Here is a 20,968-nt window from a genome sequence, read left to right on the forward strand (position 1 = left end):
GATCACTTCATACACTTTTTACTTTTCAGACATATTTTAAATTTCAAAATGACAAAATATAAACAACCATGAACAACACCTGTATACAGCATTTCCAAATTTTTGTTTAATATTAACATCCATTTTGTCTTTATATCTCACAATTCTGACTTTATTTCTCAGAATTATGAGATTTAAACTTGCAATTTATAAAGTCTGAATTGCAAGATATAAAGTCGCAATTCTGAGAAATAAAGTCAGACTTCAGTTTATATCATGCAATTCTGACTTTTTGTCTCAGAATTGAGATATAAACTCGCAATTTTGAGTTATAAAACGAAAATGTAAGTGATAAGTTTACCTTATTGCCCAGATTTACATTGGCCTGCTTTGAGATAAGCAGCAACACCATGTCTGGTTGGCCCTCTTGGGAGGCTAGGTGTAAAGGTGTGACCCCTTGCAGTGACTCAGCATTGGCAGAAGCTCCATGCTGCAGTAAACTGCTCGCTACCTCCACCTGGTTCTGTTTGGAAGCAATATGGAGCGGAGTATAGCCATTCTGAGGAGAAAAAAATGAGCAAGTTGATGCACCTTATGGCTAGAATAAAATAGTTCAAAATAATGATTAAGACTGGGAGTTTTTGCAGTGTAATCACAGTTAACCAGGGCAATAATAGTGTCATACTCGAGCGGCACTGTGTGGCGATCCCCCTTTGCTGAGCAAAAGATTGACCACATCTAGGTTGTTATGATGGACGGCCACATGCAACGGTGTGAGTCCAACCTGTAGAGGAGAAGGCATCTTACGTCATCATAATACACAAGCGTAAGTTAACATGTTAACAAGATTAGCATGTTAGCATTATTTAGTATGTTGTTAGCATAAATTAGCATGTTGCTAACATGATTTAGCATGTTGCTAGCATGTTAAAGTAAGTTCACTTTCATGAGTACTTTTCTTAACACACTTAAGTACACTTTTAAAAAGAAGAAAAACAACGAATAAGAATAAGAAAAATAATGTCAAATAAAGTTTTACTTTAAAATAAATTTTAAATCAGTTTTAATAATATTTTCTCTTGTTTTAAAAAGTACACCCAAGACTCATGTGTTGACTAAAATAGTAAAGCACATGTAAAGTACTTGATTATAATGTTATTTTAATTATGTTATTCAATATTACATTTAAAGTTAATATATTTTAAATGTACTAAATTGCAACTTCATTATTACAAATGTGTAATTACAAATATTTAAATGAATGGCATACAAGTTTCAATAGAATTAGCATAAAAGTATAACTTAGTTTACCATAAATGCTTCGGTACATTCAAGACACTTATTTCTAAGAAGTGATTATGAAATTACATATAAAGATGTACTTAAGTCTACTTATATATAGAGTCATAAATGCACCCAGATAAACAAAAGTTCAGCTAATTGTATTTAATATACATTTAAACTATAATACATCTTCATTTCATTGCAGTTAACATTAAGTGTCAGAAAATATTACAGTCAGTTCACACTTCTTTTTCACAAAGCTAATGATAGACTGACATCGTAAGTGCCAATTAATTGACCATCATTTGGACATTTTAAGACATTTTAACATTATCTGTATCAGATCAGTTATGTCAATTCCAAAATCGACCAATGGCCTTGTCAATGGACGAGTTAGAAGTAATTATAAGAACATGATATTGTAATCAGAACATGTTAACATGATGATGATTGAACATGATAAATTGTAATCAGATTATAGTTACGGACTATGTTACTGAATTTCAAATTTGTTTACACGTCAACACGCAAGACATTGAAAAACCCATTTCAGTCAACCACTAATTCTATCTGTATAAATAGCTAAAGAATGAATTCCAAACTCATTAGGCTGAATAACATTCTATAAATGCATGCAGAGGATTCATACTTTGCCTGCAGCATTTGGATTGGCTCCTCTCTCTAAAAGCAGCACTGCCACGTCCACCTTCCCGTATTTGGCTGCCACATGAAGAGGAGTGAAGCCTTTCTGCATGGCACCAATCAAACAGCATTCAAGGTTTTAAAAGAGAGTTTCAATACAGAACCAAAACCATTTTAACACAATAGGCTGGTGATTTAGGTCTTGGGTAGCACTGTACCTTGGTCATTTTGGTTAGCTGGGCGTTCATGTCGAGGAGGATGCTGGCAGTTTGTGTGTGTCCCTCACGGGAGGCGATGTGCAGTGGAGTGTGTCCTGCTGTTGTGGTGGAGTTGGGGTTTGCTTTGTGCTCCAACAGCAGCTTCACCATCTCGTTGTGGCCCATGCGGGCTGCACAGTGTAGCGGCGTCTGGTCATCCTGATGGAGGAGAAGATCGAGAAGTCATGCTTTTTTTAACAAATGAATTAACATGCTGTACTGAAAAAAAATACTTTGAACCAACAAAACTTAATTTGTTTTGGCCAAATTTATAAGTTTTTCTTAAATTATATTTATATTATTAAAATCACAAAGACAGGTATTATCTATGGAAGCTTGTTTCCGCCACTAAATAAAAAATTAAAAAGGTAATTGCAACTTTTTCACTCACAATTGCATCTTATAAAGTCAGAATTGTGAAATATAAACTCGCAATTCTGAGAAAAAATGTCAGTCTTTTTTCCCTCACAAATGGACATTATAAGATGAAATTCTGACTTTATAACTCACAATTCTGACTTTATATTTCGCAATTCTGACTTTATATCTCGCAATTCTGACTTTATAACTCAATTCTGACTTTATATCACGCAATTCTGACTTTATATTTCGCAATTCTGACTTTATATCTCGCAATTCTGACTTTATAACTCAATTCTGACTTTATATCTCACAATTCTGACTTTATAACTCAATTCTGACTTTATAACTCAATTCTGACTTTATATCACGCAATTCTGACTTTATATCTCACAATTCTGACTTTATATCTCGCAATTCTGACATTATATCACGCAATTCTGACTTTATATCTCGCAATTCTGACTTTATATTTCGCAATTCTGACTTTATAACTCAATTCTGACTTTATATTTCGCAATTCTGACTTTATATCTCGCAATTCTGACTTTATAACTCAATTCTGACTTTATATCTCGCAATTCTGACTTTATAACTCAATTCTGACTTTATAACTCAATTCTGACTTTATATCACGCAATTCTGACTTTATATTTCACAATTCTGACTTTATATCTCGCAATTCTGACTTTATATCACGCAATTCTGACTTTATATCTCGCAATTCTGACTTTATATTTCGCAATTCTGACTTTATAACTCAATTCTGACTTTATAACTCAATTCTGACTTTATATCACGCAATTCTGACTTTATATCTCACAATTCTGACATTATATCACGCAATTCTGACTTTATATCTCACAATTCTGACTTTATAACTCAATTCTGACTTTATATCTCGCAATTCTGACATTATATCACGCAATTCTGACTTTATATCTCGCAATTCTGACTTTATAACTCAATTCTGACTTTATATCACGCAATTCTGACTTTATATTTCACAATTCTGACTTTATATCTCGCAATTCTGACTTTATATCACGCAATTCTGACTTTATATCTCGCAATTCTGACTTTATATTTCGCAATTCTGACTTTATAACTCAATTCTGACTTTATATTTCGCAATTCTGACTTTATATCTCGCAATTCTGACTTTATAACTCAATTCTGACTTTATATCTCGCAATTCTGACTTTATAACTCAATTCTGACTTTATAACTCAATTCTGACTTTATATCACGCAATTCTGACTTTATATCTCACAATTCTGACTTTATATCTCGCAATTCTGACTTTATATCTTGCAATTCTGACTTTATATCTCACAATTCTGACTTCATAACTCGCAATTCTGACTTTATAACTCAATTCTGACTTTATATTTCGCAATTCTGACTTTATATCTCGCAATTCTGACTTTATATTTCGCAATTCTGACTTTATATCTCGCAATTCTGACTTTATAACTCAATTCTGACTTTATAACTCAATTCTGACTTTATATCTCCCAATTCTGACTTTATAACTCAATTCTGACTTTATATCACGCAATTCTGACTTTATATCTCACAATTCTGACTTTATATCTCGCAATTCTGACTTTATATCATGCAATTCTGACTTTATATCTTGCAATTCTGACTTTATAACTCAATTCTGACTTTATATCACGCAATTCTGACTTTATATCTCGCAATTCTGACTTTATAACTCAATTCTGACTTTATATCTCGCAATTCTGACTTTATAACTCAATTCTGACTTTATATCACGCAATTCTGACTTTATATCTCACAATTCTGACTTTATATCTCGCAATTCTGAATTTATATCACGCAATTCTGACTTTATATCTCGCAATTCTGACTTTATAACTCAATTCTGACTTTATATCACGCAATTCTGACTTTATATCTTGCAATTCTGACTTTATATCTCACGATTCTGACTTCATAACTCGCAATTCTGACTTTATAACTCAATTCTGACTTTATATCTCGCAATTCTGACTTTATATCTCGCAATTCTGACTTTATAACTCAATTCTGACTTTATATTTCGCAATTCTGACTTTATATCTCGCAATTCTGACTTTATATTTCGCAATTCTGACTTTATATCTCGCAATTCTGACTTTATAACTCAATTCTGACTTTATAACTCAATTCTGACTTTATATCACGCAATTCTTTGCAAATAACTCAATTCTTATATCTTGCAATTCTGACTTTATATCTCACAATTCTGACTTTATAACTCGCAATTCTGACTTTATAACTTGCAATTCTGACTTTATAACTCGCAATTCTGAGAAAAAAAGGCAGAATTGTGAGATAAAAAGTCGCAATTACCTTTTTTACTTTTTATTACATCTTGCAATTCTGACTTTATACCTCACGATTCTGACTTCATAACTCGCAATTCTGACTTTATAACTCAATTCTGACTTTATATCTCGCAATTCTGACTTTATATCTCGCAATTCTGACTTTATAACTCAATTCTGACTTTATATTTCGCAATTCTGACTTTATATCTCGCAATTCTGACTTTATATTTCGCAATTCTGACTTTATATCTCGCAATTCTGACTTTATAACTCAATTCTGACTTTATAACTCAATTCTGACTTTATATCACGCAATTCTTTGCAAATAACTCAATTCTTATATCTTGCAATTCTGACTTTATATCTCACAATTCTGACTTTATAACTCGCAATTCTGACTTTATAACTTGCAATTCTGACTTTATAACTCGCAATTCTGAGAAAAAAAGGCAGAATTGTGAGATAAAAAGTCGCAATTACCTTTTTTACTTTTTATTACACAGAAACAAGTTGCCATAATTTATCAGACAAAATGTTTTGGCAAAAAAAGGGGCAACTACAGGTTTTATTTCTTCTATCAAAAAAAAAAAAAAAAAAAAACAAGAATAGAAAATCAAGCTCACATGAAAAAGCATACACTGACTACAACATAATCAGTTATTAATATTTTGTTGGTTCATGCTTCATAATTTCTTTGTATGACAGCCTGGCCAAAAATGATGTCAGAACAATGTGGCATGTTTCAAAGTGTTTAAAAATTTTTAATAATATTTGAATAAAGGCTAAAGACATCACGTAATTAAATGTCATAAACTAAAATACAACAAAATAACATAAAGTAAAATATACCTTGGCTTTGGCGTCCACTGGAGCTGCATTTTGCAACAGGAACTCAGCAACTTCACAGTGACCAGCTCGAGATGCCATGTGCAGAGGCGTTTCCACTTTCTACAAATACACATTAATGTATATGTACAGTAAGATCCCAGCAAAAGCACAGATCACAGTCAAAACATCTTAAATCACCGTGTGAGGAAAATGTTTCTTTCAAAAGGTGAAATATCATGTTTACATCGCCTCATTTTAACATACTTCAGTGCACAGCTTTTACTGCTGATATTTCACTTTGTTGCTTACCACGTTTGAGGCATGTGGTGAAGCTCCTTTTTGCATCAGTATCTTCACTATATTCAGGTGACCCATAAAGGAAGACACATGCAGTGGGGACAACCCTGACTGTTGGGCAGAAACAGACACAAAGAACTAAACATGTCATGGCCTGAAATTATGGCTGCATGAAATTGCTATAGTAGACCGTGCTCTATTCAAAACGTAAACGCTACTTAAAATGCGTATTCCTTTTTATTGTTTACAGTCTCCCAACACACCAAACAAATACAATGACTACTAGAACTCAGTTAAAACCTATAAATACACTAAAATAATTTTGCTTAATAAACGTTATTTATATTACAGTGTGAAATGATCCTGTTGCTCACCTCTGTTACAGCCTCCAGGGACGCCGAATGCTTTAATAGTAGGTCCATTACACGCACATGGTTCTTCTTACAGGCAATATGGAGTGGCGTGAAGCCATTCTAAGCATGAGTGGACAAATATTTATATATAAGTGCAATTCTGTGAACAGTTTAAGGATGTTTCAGAATAACAGGGTAAATGTTATTATGCGCACTAATTGCACTGTCTTTTAAAAGTGTACTAACCAGAGCACGGGTGTTTGGTTTGGCTCCTTTGTCCAGGAGCACCTTGGCCACGCGATGATGTCCACAGTGTGCTGCCACATGCAGTGGTGTCAGGTGGTCTAGAGTGATGTCATCAATCTCTGCATTGTACTGTAATAGCTGTCTGATACAGTCCAAATGATCGCCCTGGGCTGCCATATGTATTGGCGACAGGCCATTCTGTGCAGTGAACATATGGGGACATTTAGAGCTGCCAACTGCATTTTCTTTCAAATTTAGTGCAATCAAGCAGTTTTTTTTAAACTTTTAATTTTCTGTAATAGTACTAAGAAACTAAATGTGTTTAAATACACAATAACCAGGTTTATATATTTATCATCAACAAATCCAATTTTAAAATTCGTATTTTAACCATGTTTATACTTTTTAACTGAATAAATTTAATTGTTTTCACAATGAACAGATTTATGCTGATTCTAACAAATGCATTTTAAAAAAAGAAGATTATTTAAATACAATGAAGTGGATGCAAATAGGTAATAATAAAATATTTTTTTTTTTAAGTGCAGAAATCTTACCCGTTTCATTTATGACTGACAAATATGCATCACGTGAAGTCTATTTGTATATGTTAAAACTGTGTTAACCAAATAAATGGATTTTTTAAAATGCAAATTTTCAGTCAAGACATGCAACTGTTTCAATTTTTCTATTTTCTCTTGACACATTGTTTGGATGCAAAGCTGCAAACGCAGTAAATAAAATGTAATAATACCTAAAAATGGCAAGAAATTCTTACATAATTGCCATTCAAGAACAATAGCTTGACCTTTGTTGATGTAATTGATCAAGAGGTGAACCAAATCACAGAGATTCATAAACGATCACATTGGTGATGTCTCAGATTTTCTCTTTTGTTGTAACTTCAGAACACCTTGTGACTACACCACAAAATTTGAAGGTCTCAATGTCAAATTTGTTTGTGGCTATATGTAAACACCAAGTGTTTGGGTGTATGCCTACTTTGGTCTTGGCCTGTATTGGGGCTCCTTGGTCCAGAAGGATCTCGATTATTCTCACATGGCCATTCCTGGCAGCACAGTGAAGAGGAGTCAACTCATCCTGCGATGAAAAGGGAAGAACAACAAACATGAATACAAATTCTCTAGTGTTGTTAATGTTTAGAATTATAACTTTATAACATACTTTTGTCTTAGCGTCAATCTTTGCTCCTCGGTCTAGCAGAAGTCTGACCATGATAACATTTCCTCTCCTGGATGCAATATGCAGAGGTGTGATCCCATTCTGAAAGATAGACACGCTAGTTTACATGCAGCTGTAAACAGACTGAGGATCAGTGCAGAAATTTCTGAAAGACAGACCTTGGGTGTGAAGTTCACATCAGCTCCTCGGTTTAAAAGCAGCTGGGCAACATTCAGGTTTTCATAGTGTGCTGCGATATGGAGGGGTGTGAAGCCTGTCTGCAGAGGATCATGGGAAACTGAGTTAGTAACCAGCGCACTTTGCCTTATACATGTAAAATACAGTTGTTCTTGTGATTGCTTCAGTAGATTATCGTTCAAAAGTTTGGGGTCTTTAAGATTTTTGAATGTTTTTGAAAAGTCTCTTCTGCTCACCAAAGCTGCATTTATTTGATAAAATTACAGTAAAAATAGTAATACTGTGATATATTATTACGATTTTAAGTTTAAAACATTTCTTATTATCAATGTTGAAGACAGTTGTGCTGCTTAATATTTTTGTGGAAACTAATACATGTTTTTTTAGGACTCTTTGATGAAAGTTCGAAAAGTCTCCACTATCACTTTTGACCAATTTAATGCATTCCTGCTGTATAAAAGTATTAATTTCTTTAAAAAAAATACTGTTCTCATTTCTTTATTTCCTTAAATCCATTTTAATCTATTTAAAGGCACAATATGTAAGATTTTTGTATTAAAACATCCAAAAGCCACTAGAACAATGTTATATATTTTGTTGACTTGTGTACTTAGATTATCCCAAATGTTTCCAAGAATGTTTAAATCCAGACAGATTAGTCATTTTAACCAGGACACGGACTGTGTCCGTGCGTCGCCTATCAATGACATCATATCCGCGTTATCCTCGATTTCCAGTTTTATTTTGTAGAAACCATGGAAACACCAAAGACGCTTTAATATATGATATGTTTTATTAGATAAGTGCACTGTAAACCCTAACACTCAAAATACTTAATTGGTTTGAGTAGGACAAACTTAAATTAAACAAATAAGTTCAGTTAAATTAACTGTTATGAGTATGTAGAACTTTCTTTTTCTTTCGAGTTCACAGCACTGACATATTTCAAATAAACTGAACAGTTTCATTGTTTTGAGTTGTATGAACTAATTTCTTTTAATTTAGACTAACTTAAGTTTAATTGAAACTGGGCTGGGATTTATATTTCCCAGCATGCCTTACCCATGGCACTGGAAAGGGGGAGTGAATGCTAAAATGAAGTGTTATAAAATGTTTTTTGTGCAAGGTTAAATGGTAAGGGAGATTTAGTAGTGATTAATGTTTTGTTATGCTAATTTAGAAGAGTTTCTGTTAATGTGGGTTTTTGGAGAGTTACCATCATGGTGACAAGTGGCGCATGCGGCTTGGTTTGAAGGCAGGTAAATTACATGTTTTAAGTTGCTGTAAGTGCTATACCATGCTATTGTTAACATTTTAGCAAATTAGCAAGTTGGCATTTTCTGAATTAGTTTGTTATAGCTAGCAAAATATTTACGTTTAGATAACCTGATAATTTTAAGTTAAATGTATAAATTAGTGTACTCAAATATTTCAAGTTAAGAACAATAAAAATGTATGAGAACAAAATAAAATAACTTAAACTTTGAGTTTATTAACTTAAACAATTCTCTCTTTTTTGTTCTCGCGCTAGATTTAGGCGTGTTGCATTCAGATCGCACACTGAGGGGGCGGTGGAAAAATCATGCTTTCGTGCTTTCTACTCGCATCGTGATTTTATTTCGATTAATCGCACAGCTCTAGTACTTAATACATAAAACTAATATAATTTCATTGTAATTAAGTGTCCAAAAACATTACATTTTAATGGCTTCAAACCTGGCTCATTTAATCAGATAATAGAGGCAGAACTTTGCATAATGTTCCATTTATACTAGACAAAGTTTTTTCATCAGCTTACACAAACCTTGCTTAAGACATCAGGATTGGGGTCATTCTGTAAAAGCACAGCGGCAGTGCGGGTGTCATCGTTTCGGGCAGCGATATGCAGTGCGGGAAGGCGGACCTTGCCCTTAGTACCGTGGTTGATGAGCAGGGCCACCACATTCTCATGGCCCTGCTGAAGAGCCACAGCAAGAGGGGTAAAGCCATCCTGACAAACAGACAAACATACAGACATTACATCAACATTCATATTTCTTTAAATACCATGTGTGAAAAGAGCAGGTTAAATATGAAATGTGGATTCCCTGTTGCCTTAACATGCTAAGTTTGCTTTGGTGCAGTAAAGTGTGATCCCATCCAAGATTAAGTGCACTTAATTATACTGAATGTGCACTTGTAGTCCGCCAACGTCAATCCACCAATCGTCACGTGTGACCTTTCCAACGTGATTACGTAATGCGTGGTGCATCGCAGAGCAGTGCAAGACGAGCATTTGTGGTTAAAAAGTGTATACATTTTTATTTTTTTTTTAGAAAATGACCAATTGTTTCTTTAGATAAGACCCTTATTCCTCATCTGTGATCGTGTAGAGCTCTTTGAAGCTGCACTGAAACTGACATTTGGACCTTCAACCCGTTGAACCCCAGTGAAGTCCACTATATGGAGAAAAATCCTGGAATGTTTTTCTCAAAAACCTTAATTTCTTTTTGACTGAAGAAAGAAAGACATGAACATCTTGGAGGACAATCAGTAAAATTATCAGGAAATTTGAATTCTGAAGTGATTAATCTTTTTAATTACTTTTTTAATTACCTACGTTTTTTTTTTTTTTTTGTACTTTTCCACTTGTGTAAAATAAAACAACAACAACAACAACAACAAAACGCTGAATTCTGAGTGCGAATCACAGTTAAATTTTTGAATTAACATGCAAAAAACATTACATTCAGTTCACACTTGAGTATATTTTTTCAAGTATACGATTTGCACAATAAGTACTCTTTTTGGAAAAGTCTTTTTCACGAGGGCAGCATTACCTCAGTTGGAATGGTCTGATTGGCTCCATTATCCAGGAGAAACTTCACAACCTCGAGGTGATTCTCTTGTGCAGCCATGTAGAGTGGAGTGAAGCCCTTCTGTTGCAGACAGACATAAACACCCATATGCAGATACAATACCCAAACTAACACAAGCACACAAATACACAGATGACAATAGAGGCAGACAGATTTTAGTTCGGACAGCATTACTACATAAATTCAAAATCACTCAACTGTTCAAATGAACTATAAAACATCCAACTGGGGAGAAGAACACACATAAACCCCTTTATACATTATGATTTAGGTCGATGTTAGGTGAATACTGGCAGATAATCCAACATATCAATGTCTCAAACCCATTTTAAAAGAAATCCCTTCTGTTGCTCACCTGAGACTGAGCATTGACATTGGCTCCATAGTTCACCAGCTCCGTGACCACCTGTTCCTGTCCAGCTAATGCAGCTATATGAAGAGCAGTATTTCCTTTCTACAAGAGAAATATCTTATTTAATGACATTAGACAATTTTTTTTTCAAATCATACATTATGCATTCAAAACTGTACTTGTACAGTTTAATATAATACAGTGGTAATATAATATTAATGCATTATCACTAGGGATGTAACGGTACACAAAGATGACGGTTTGGTACGTATTGTACCTCGGTATTGAAGTCACGGTTTGGTACGGGTTCGGTACAGCAGGGGGGAGAAAACTAAACATAAAATTGCTTCTTTTTTTTTAAACAGTGGTTTATTGAACAAATTATGTCTCTCTCTTTAAATAAATTCAATTATAATGAACATATTCATCTCAACTAATGCTGTAAACTATATACAGGGAGCCCTTTTTTGCACATTACTATAATATTAAAGGTTACAATTAACAACAGAGCACAAACTATTAAATTCAGTTGCTATTTATTTTTAGAAATAATAATAATCAACACTCAAATAAATTGCACATAAGGCAGGTTTTGCATAAATCTAATTAATCTAATAAAATTATTACTCCAATTCATTTTTGAAATATAATCATTTACACAGTTACTGTCATAACTTGTTTTCATGACAAATTTATTTAAACCTATTAAATAATTAAGACATTAATAAGAGGTAAAGTAAATATAATGAATGTATAAGCTAATATAGCGCATATATTGAGTTCATTTCTCTAGTGAACTAACATGCTGTGGACACTAAATGACTTCCCTGAGGTAAATGTAATGCTACGTGAGATATTTTTTTCAAGCTGTTTTATTCACGTTTTTCCGTGGTTGAAACACTGGTTGAGAGATTACATGTTAGATCGTCTGTTCTTCTTCTGTGCTTTTTCCTGTGGCAGTTAGCAAACAGCGTTGCATTACTGTGCACGCCCCCTTCTGGATTGGAATGTGGATCGCCTGTGACTGACTGTATTTATCGTCTGATTGTCTGAACCGAACTGTGGCATTCGTACCATACGGTTCGGGACAAATAAATGTACTGTTACACCCCTAATTATCACTTAAGTGTACTTAAAGAGAATACACTTTCATGACTACGCTCCTTAACACACACTTTGTAATAATGTCAAATTAAAAGTTTAAAATCATTCTGTTTTAATCATCTTTTGTGGTGCTTTAAAGAAGTACACTTATTGTAATTGGATTACTAACATACTAAAGCACATGTAAAGAACTTGATTATAATTGTAGATAATGTGTTATTCAATATTATATATATATATTTTTAAATGTACTAAATTGCAATTCATCACAAATGTGTAAGTACAAATATATTTAAATACATTACAAACAATTTTCAATAGATATGACAAAGTTTATTTTAGTTTAATGCTTTACATTCGGCAGTACAATATTTCAAAGACAATAAAAAAAATAACTGAATTCCAATTACATCCTACTTAAGTCCTAATAGTCCTACTTAAGTGGATAAAGAAGCACTCTGAAGTTCAGCTAATTGCATTTAATATTATTTTAATAATAAGTACTCTTTTTAAAAATATGCTAAAGTGTTTTAAGGTACATGTGATGTGCCTAATCAAGTTTTTGTGTTAAGTTTTTAATTGCTTCATGAATGTGCCCACAAAAAAGTATTTGAACACTTAAGCCACACTTAAAATGTATGGATATCATTGTATTAGATAAGAGATTTAGGGCCAGATTTACTAACAGCTTGCACCAACGCAAACCCTCTTTTGGCGTTAAAAAAACTACTGTCAGGATTTACTAAAGACACACAGTGAGAAATTAGCGCTGAAAAGGCGTGGACATGGTTATTTTTGCAGCTGAACTTACTGCATATGCATTTGTAGGAGTTTCCGTTTCAGACGCAAAATTTATGGGAGGAGAGTATTTAAATGAACCGTGCAAGGTGATTTACTAAGGTTTACGCTTGTCAAATTACTGGTGTTTGCACCATTATTTAACACCCAAAAAAAGAATGTCTTAAACCATACGCTAATTTGCGCCGCTTTTGATAGATTGTGTTGGTCATTATGGAAATGATCCGGCTGCGTCTGTGTTCTTTAATGTGCGCATTGTCAGCAAATCATGCGCAGAACTTCCCACTCCCATCAGCGCTTTTATGGGATTGCGCTCTCACGCTAATTTGCCCTGTTTAGTAAATCTGGCTCCTAATTAGATAACTAGATCAGTTAGTTAAAATTAAATGCGAAATAATTCAGAAAAGTGAAGTTAATTCTGCCAAAAACTCTAGCATCTAATGCAGTGATATTTAAGCCTATACTTTTTTTAACATCCAAATACTTTTTGCGGCCTTTTTTTTTAGCTCTAACTCTTACCTTTGTGGTCGTCTCAAGTACAATACCATGGTGCAGTAGTTCCAGCACCATTTTAACATGGCCTTCTTTCGAGGCCAAGTGCAGCCCATTGAGTCCATTCTGTGAAGGAAAAGAGACAGCAGAGCAAACTCACTCTTATTCAATTTCTTCATATTGCACAGTCCCAAAGAGACTGAAATGGGGGGTTTGAACATTGTAGTTTACTCCCACTCTCACAAAACACACACAGCACTGTCAAAAAACATCAACCGATGATGATGATGATGATGATGATGATGATAGTGGTGGTGATTTAGGTGGATGGCAGGCCGGTGGTCTCTCTGCTGGGAAGAATACGGGCCATGTGGGATAGGTCTAACCTCACACAGCCTTCCTTCAGCCTCACAGGACATGTGAGGTTGGACCTTTCTCACATTGCTGATATTATCCCCTCTGAGTGTAGAGACCACTCACCCCATCTCAATGTGACTCAAAGAAGGAATGAAGAAACTTGAATGGATGGAGAATGGATGGATGAAAAAAAAAAATCACAAAGCTGCATCTGAAGAATATCACACAACAAATGTTGCAAAATTAAATTATGCCATTTCAAGGATGCACAAAGCTTGTTCTTATAGAGGTGAAGGTGTCAAACTCTGGGTCTCTCAATGGAAAAAGTGGATCACATGGATCACGTGCACCTTATAACTATAAGCCAATCATATAAATTCCCTGACGTCATTGGAAACTGTGTTTGCTTCAATCAGTAAATGTTAACAAAAGACATTTACAGCATGCATCATTTCACTGGCTGGGTCTCTGTAATGTGAATCAACATAATGTGAACACAAACAGAACAGCCTCTGTCTGTACATAAAGCTGAAATAAAATAAAATAAAAATATGAATATTAGATGAAAAACTTAAAATAAATGAAAATTAGAACTAACTGAAATAAGTTCAAGTAGAAGCATTAAAATTGCTAATGAGAAGTAATGCGAGTCCTTCTCTGAAAACAGACAATGATAAAATGACTGGAAAATGGACTGCAGATAATCCCAATTAACTGCTGTGGAAGGAGGAAGAGCATTTAAAGACTTTTTACGAAGGAGAATGCAAAAAAGGTGGTAAAATAAAATATGAATATTAGATGAAAAACAAGCTAAACAAAAATTAGAAGTTGAAGCACTAAAATTGCTAACTGGAAGTAAATTAAAAACTAGAACTGAACTAAAACTAAAACTGAAATAAAAAATAATTTAAACCTAAATAGTAAAAGGCTATTAAAAAAACTAATTCAAAAACAAGAAATTCTAAAAATCAAACTAAAAATTAAAAAGAAAACTGAAAATATGAAAACAAAAGCTAATTCAAAATTTTAGGGATGTTACTTGAGTAAAAGTACCCCGATATGAAAAACGATACCACAGCGTATGTACAGTGTTTGTGTCCAAGCAACGAAACCATAATGGAGATATCAGAGAAGGATGTCTATCAAGTAAATGTATCTAATTAATAGAATATCAAACAAATTAAATATTCACGCCTATATAGCTGCTGTGCATGAGTTGATAAGTTAAACACCTGGAGTGGAATGAGCTTGCAGCGGCACAGACACCCGAGCTTGTCGATCGCATCTCTTTTCACAGACATTGCTGGAAAGTTTGTAGTTTGGTCAGATATGCCAATAGCAAAGAAAGTAAACGAGGAACATATTACTAACGTTAACTGATGGTAAAGAGAAAGAGAGCACTTCTGCTCATGATTGCTCACTCAGCTCACATGCGTCATTTGGATTAAAACTAAATCGTATATGTAAGTAAAGACATGAACTGTTAAGTGATTTATGTATAGGCCTAACAAGTCATGTGATTATTGTGCCGCTGCACTGGACAGGGTTCGACAATAAGGACCCGATGGCTCCGGGCCAGCGTGAACAACGCTCAGGACATTTGATGTTTTTAAGCCTTGCCAATTTAAATATTGAAGCACAAGAAAGAGAACTCAATTTGGTACTCGCATAAAAAGTCGCCTCTCAGACAGCGTGCAAATACTGAATTGAGTTCTCTTTCACGTCTTCTTGAGATTAAATATCAAATTCATACAAAATTATGTCAAAAAGCTCGTCTTGGTGAGTATTCTCATAAACATGGTCTGATATGTCTTAAGTGAATGTAAACAGTATTGGATCAGTGCATTAGGTCTTAAAGTCACAGCAGCTCAATAGTATTCCTGCAGCTGGTATTTGGTTAACATTAAAAACAAAGAAATCGCATATTGCTCTTGACTGAATAACTTTTATAACTTTAATAAGGATTAATCTATATTTAATTTATACAGTGAAGACTATGCAGTGTCATTTCAATACTTTGTTCAGTTTATGTAGCTACCTGAAAACTACTGTTGGAGCTACCTGAGAAACCTGAAAAGAGCTGTTTATTTCATTTGTACCTTTTTTCTTGTAATTTGATTATTTGTTTTTATTTTATTACTGACTGTTTCCTTGTCTTTAATAATGTTTTAAATATTAGTTAGGTTAGTAGTTTTTGATGTAGCATCAGAATTGGTACTCGGTATCGGTGAGTAGCAAAAATGAAAGTGGGTTATCGGTATCAGACTCGTTCTGGAAAAAGTGGTATCTGTGCATCCCTACAAAATATTAATTTATATTAAACTATAATAACATGCAAATAATAGTAAAATAGAGTGTGTTGTACACTGCATGGCATACTATTTCTAAAAAAAAAAGGCAGTGTCTAAACTCTAGTAATCCTATTCTGTTTCCATACACAACACAAATCCCCTAACAAAAATATTTTCTTAATTAGTGTATAAAAAGATAAATGTATTTTTTGTTTATTGGATAATATATTAAGACAGAGAACATATAATATATATATATCAAAATATCTGTTTTTCTTACCCCATTGACAAATTATTTTCTTGTAAACTGCATTAAATTTACGCTAAAGACAAGAAAGCAAAACATATTACTTATAAGGTCATTTAATTCAAGATATATTTACTGAAAATAACTTATTATCTTACACAATTTTGTTTGTCAAGTAAGTATATCTTGCTTTAAGTATATTTTAATGGAAGGCAAGACAATAATACTAAGAACATATTATTTTGCAGTATAGTCTTCATGTATCCTAGCTCAAGTGTCTTGCAGCTTATGGAGTTTTTTCAAAGAGCTCAGCGGTGCATGTATTCAGGGTCACAGAAGCCCTCCAGAGAGCTCTGCTCACACGTTTGCTACAGTATGAGGACTAAATGGAGTAAAGCGCTGAAGTCATCACTCACAACACATGCAGTCATTAATCAAAGGGAATTATCATCTCAGTTACTGCTGCCGTTCCTGATGTGTGCAGACCCACACCACAGCAGGAAATGTCAGTGTAAAAAACAGGCTAAAGGGAAAAGAAGTGGACATGAATGCAACTACTGGACATACACACAATTACATTTGTGCACAATAGACATGCAGTGCAATTAAAAAGTGGATTCAGGCATGGAAAGAGAAAATTTACAATATTTTTTTTTCTCCCAGAGGTCCACTAAGGTAAAGTGGGTAAGTAAATCTATCCAGTTGGATACCTGTTAAGACAGGGTGTACATAATGCAATTTCAAATTATTTGTTTTACATTGGGAGAAACTTGGACATGTCCACATTCAAGCATTTCATGGGTTTAAACAGCTTGCCCTTTTACAGTATATTTAGTTCACAAATAATGGACAGTCATGAAGTATGATATTAATTTACAAAAATCAATACTAAAATTCAGCATTAGTATCTTACTTTTCAGGGCATCAGTCTCATGCATACTCAAGCTCAGAGGATCTCGCAAGTCTTGGCACATTTTGAGTCACTCTGACTGAATCACTGAATCAGTGAGTTGCTGACTCAAGAATAGCTGCAATCGAATTGGTACAATTCACGAATGAATCATTCAGTGCGATTTGCGAACTGATTTAACAGGTTCATTGAAAAGAATCAGCTTGTTCACAAACCAGACATCGCTATTTTCTTTTATTTTCTTTCTTTTTCTATCCAAAGCTATATGGCCCCAACAATAAAACCTACCATCTCCTCTTCTGACTCCATGTTTAGTGCAAAAGCTTATGCAATTGCCACCATCATATCATGCACCAACTGCTTCAGCACAAAAATCAGGTAAAAAGACTCATAATCTATGCAAGTGTCCAAACTCACACCATATACACCTGTCCTTAGACGGCACAGCAAGCAACTTCAGATGAACTGAATATGTTCATTAAAGAAGAACAGTCCTTAAACCTGAACCAAACATTAAACCATACTCTCCTGATCTCCACCACCCAACTATAGCATTGCTGCCATCAACTGTGAATACAGTTTCTGTGCTGTTGAAATTCACTGTTAATTTGGCTGGAAAAGGCATTCCAATCTCTGGCTTATCCCAAAGTTGCTCTCTGCCCTACGCTTTGCCATCTCTAAATGGAAGTCCAGAAAAATATAGATTCCCTTCCCATTATAGGTACGGTTCTTCTGCTCAGCAGCTCTCACTCTTTAAAATAAAGGTTCTTTCTTGCCATTGATGGTTCCATGAAGAACCTTTAACATCCATAGAACCTTTCCATTCCACACACTAAGAAAAAATGGTTCTTTTAAGAACCTCCCTTTTAGAACCTTTATTTTTAAAAGTGTAAGGACCGTTGCCACATGTGAGCAGGGTGGCTCTGTCATATGAGCACTTATGCAACTGTGTGCATTGCTGGTCATCAGCATAAAGCATGTTTTTTGCATGCTGGGACCAGGTGCACTAGCTCAGTTTTGCTTGAGAACAGCATGACTGGTCCATAGGGTTGCAAAATTCCAGGAATTTTCAAAGTTGGAAACTTTCCATGGAAATTAATGGGAATAAACTGGAATTCACATATGGAAGAGAGGGGTATGCAATTTTTTTTTGTACGTACGTTCGTTCTCTGAGTCACACATACACATATTGGAGAAATGATCGTAAGATACAAATATAACACAATATTTTCAAAATTCCCCAGCTTAACTTCCCATGAAAAGTTTCGGGATAGTTTCTGCCCCTTTGCAACCCTACTGGTCCAGCAGCTAGACCAGCACTCTCAACAAGCATAAACCAGCCTGGACCAACATGGAATTCATGCTTGGTTATGCTGGATTTTTCACTTTTCATTAATTTATCTGTAAGATGATTCACATCAGCAAGCGGACATTTCACCTCCTATTGAAGCCTGGCTGTGACTCATATAGCTAAGCTTCAGAAGCCCAATGGACTATAACGATAACTGTCAATCAGACAAATGTATTCCTCTTTTGAAAAACCATACATGACATGATTGGCTGAGTTGAGTGAGTCTTACCTGATTGGCTGTGTTGATGTCGACACCATTCTTGATGTGGTCTAGAGCCTTTTCCAGATTACCTGAGCGAGCTGCACGGAGGAAACTGGTGGTAGCGTCCTGAGAAAAAATATAGGGAGTAATACAGGAGGACAGAATTTAAAAAATAAGAGTTAGAAATTTTTTGACATAATTACAACATAAAAACGAAAGGCTTTATAGTCCAGCCATTCTGTATTTTCATAGACTTAAAAATCATAGACATAAAATCATATAATCTCACATGAGTGTTTAATAACAATTGTGACAAGAAATTTGATTAATAGTAGTATAATTTTTTTAAAGACTGACTTTTAAAGACAGCAACAACAACAAAATGGGGCAACACCAGAAAAATAAGGAACAAAAATAAAGGACACATTTTTCAACATTAAATATTTACACAATTACATATTTACTGTACACACACCAAAGTGTAAAGCTCCCATGAAATTAATTTACAATTTTCTTCCAAGATGGTCATATTTTAGGTATTTTCTTCCTGGAAGAGAAAGACAAATGTGTATCTGCTAAAAGTTTATTTTGTCAACTTTAAGAAGTACACCAGCATTTAGATGGTCACTAAACTCTGATTTCATGGGATCTTTAAATATTGAACATATAACCAAGAAACTGTGTTTCATTCTATAATCTACACTGATCAGTGCAATTGAGCTACATAATACTGCAAAAGAAAGAGTAAGAATTCGAGAGAATTCGATCAGAGCAGCGGAAAGAGAGAGAAAAAGATTGGAAAAAGTTAAATGAGTTTCAGTAGTGCATGGAAACAAACTTCTTTGTTATACTTAATCACAGCAACAGGTAAAATCACATTCTCACGAGGAACTGCAGCTGGTGTGTGAGAATTAAATAAAATTATGTAATTAATTAAAATAAATAAATAAATGTAAATAAATAAATATACAAATAAATAAGCTGTATAATATTGGGAAACTCATATTCATTTGATTGTTCACATAACTTAAAATATATGTAAAAGAAAATATATGTAGGAGTTTAGCTGACCAAAAACAAGGATGCTTCAATGAGTAGCAAATGAACCATACCATTTCTTCTGAAACACACTCGGTGCAGAAAGAAGCTTTTGCATTTGCAGCCAAAGATTGAAAGATTCCTAGAAAGCCAATATAGATACACATTTACAAAATTCCCAACCAACACACTCAGATTTTAACCGCGCACGTGGATACGCTTTCATGTCTCATGTGCATATGAAGAGATTTACACAAATCAACACGTCCTTGAAACTGAGATGTTCTTTTGAACCAGTTGAAGTAGATTGTATCAGTTCTGTAGTTGCTGTGGCGATGACAGTGGGAATGTGTGAGAGTGTGTACCTTCCCTAGCAGCAGGACTGCTTCACACTGATCAAACATCCTTGACAAGAACATGGAGACACGGCACACACGCAGAACAACAAAGCGTGAGTTGGCATAGGGATGACTCGGTGACCTCCCAAGAATTAGGAGCACCATTTTTCTCCACCCCATCTCTCTGGCTCTGTAAGAATTCACATACCTACTCACTACCATTCAAAAGTTTGGGGTCAGTAAGATTATATATATGTATATTTGATAGAAATTTATAAAGATTTCCATTTCAAATAAATGCTGTTCTTTCTATGCATCAAATAATCCTGAAAAGAAATGTATCACGGTTTACAATAAAATATGAAGCAGCACAACTGTTTTCAGCTTTGGTAATCATCAGAAATGTTTCTTGAGCAGCACATCAGCATATTAGAATGATTTCTGAAGGATCACGTGACACTGAAGACCAGAGTAATGATGCTGAAAACAGTTCGATTAAAATAAATAAAAAAAAACAGTTATTTTAAATTGCAACAATATTTCACAATATTACTGTTTTTACTGTATTTTTAATCAAATAAATGCAGCCTTGGTGAACATAAGAGACTTCTTCAAAAACATTGGTAAACATCTTACCAACCCCAAATTAATTTAAGCCACTTTCA

General features: G+C 34.2%; 1 protein-coding gene across 20 annotated transcripts in view; it reads right to left on the bottom strand.

Annotated features, from left to right (window-relative positions):
- The window catches only part of ank1a (ankyrin 1, erythrocytic a), a 144,228-nt gene that overhangs the window by 62,032 nt on the left and 61,228 nt on the right, over window positions 1-20,968 (bottom strand). For 19 of the 20 annotated variants that reach the window (XR_007930476.1, XM_051895822.1, XM_051895826.1 and 16 more), the window contains 16 exons: window positions 18,955-19,053; window positions 13,597-13,695; window positions 11,179-11,277; window positions 10,785-10,883; window positions 9,770-9,955; window positions 7,947-8,045; window positions 7,771-7,869; window positions 7,588-7,686; window positions 6,586-6,783; window positions 6,361-6,459; window positions 5,999-6,097; window positions 5,711-5,809; window positions 2,124-2,321; window positions 1,913-2,011; window positions 665-763; window positions 341-538 (listed from right to left, as the gene is read on the bottom strand). Coding sequence is in view for 19 of the 20 variants with exons in the window: in XM_051895822.1 (XP_051751782.1) it covers window positions 341-538; window positions 665-763; window positions 1,913-2,011; window positions 2,124-2,321; window positions 5,711-5,809; window positions 5,999-6,097; window positions 6,361-6,459; window positions 6,586-6,783; window positions 7,588-7,686; window positions 7,771-7,869; window positions 7,947-8,045; window positions 9,770-9,955; window positions 10,785-10,883; window positions 11,179-11,277; window positions 13,597-13,695; window positions 18,955-19,053 (1,968 nt within the window). In the remaining variant the exon portion in view is untranslated. Of the gene's footprint in view, window positions 1-340; window positions 539-664; window positions 764-1,912; window positions 2,012-2,123; window positions 2,322-5,710; window positions 5,810-5,998; window positions 6,098-6,360; window positions 6,460-6,585; window positions 6,784-7,587; window positions 7,687-7,770; window positions 7,870-7,946; window positions 8,046-9,769; window positions 9,956-10,784; window positions 10,931-11,178; window positions 11,278-13,596; window positions 13,696-18,954; window positions 19,054-20,968 lie in introns of those variants that run through there. The other variant, XM_051895837.1, reaches the window with a different exon arrangement.

This window comes from Ctenopharyngodon idella, chromosome 5, assembly GCF_019924925.1.
Source record: "Ctenopharyngodon idella isolate HZGC_01 chromosome 5, HZGC01, whole genome shotgun sequence".
NCBI lineage: Eukaryota > Metazoa > Chordata > Actinopteri > Cypriniformes > Xenocyprididae > Ctenopharyngodon > Ctenopharyngodon idella.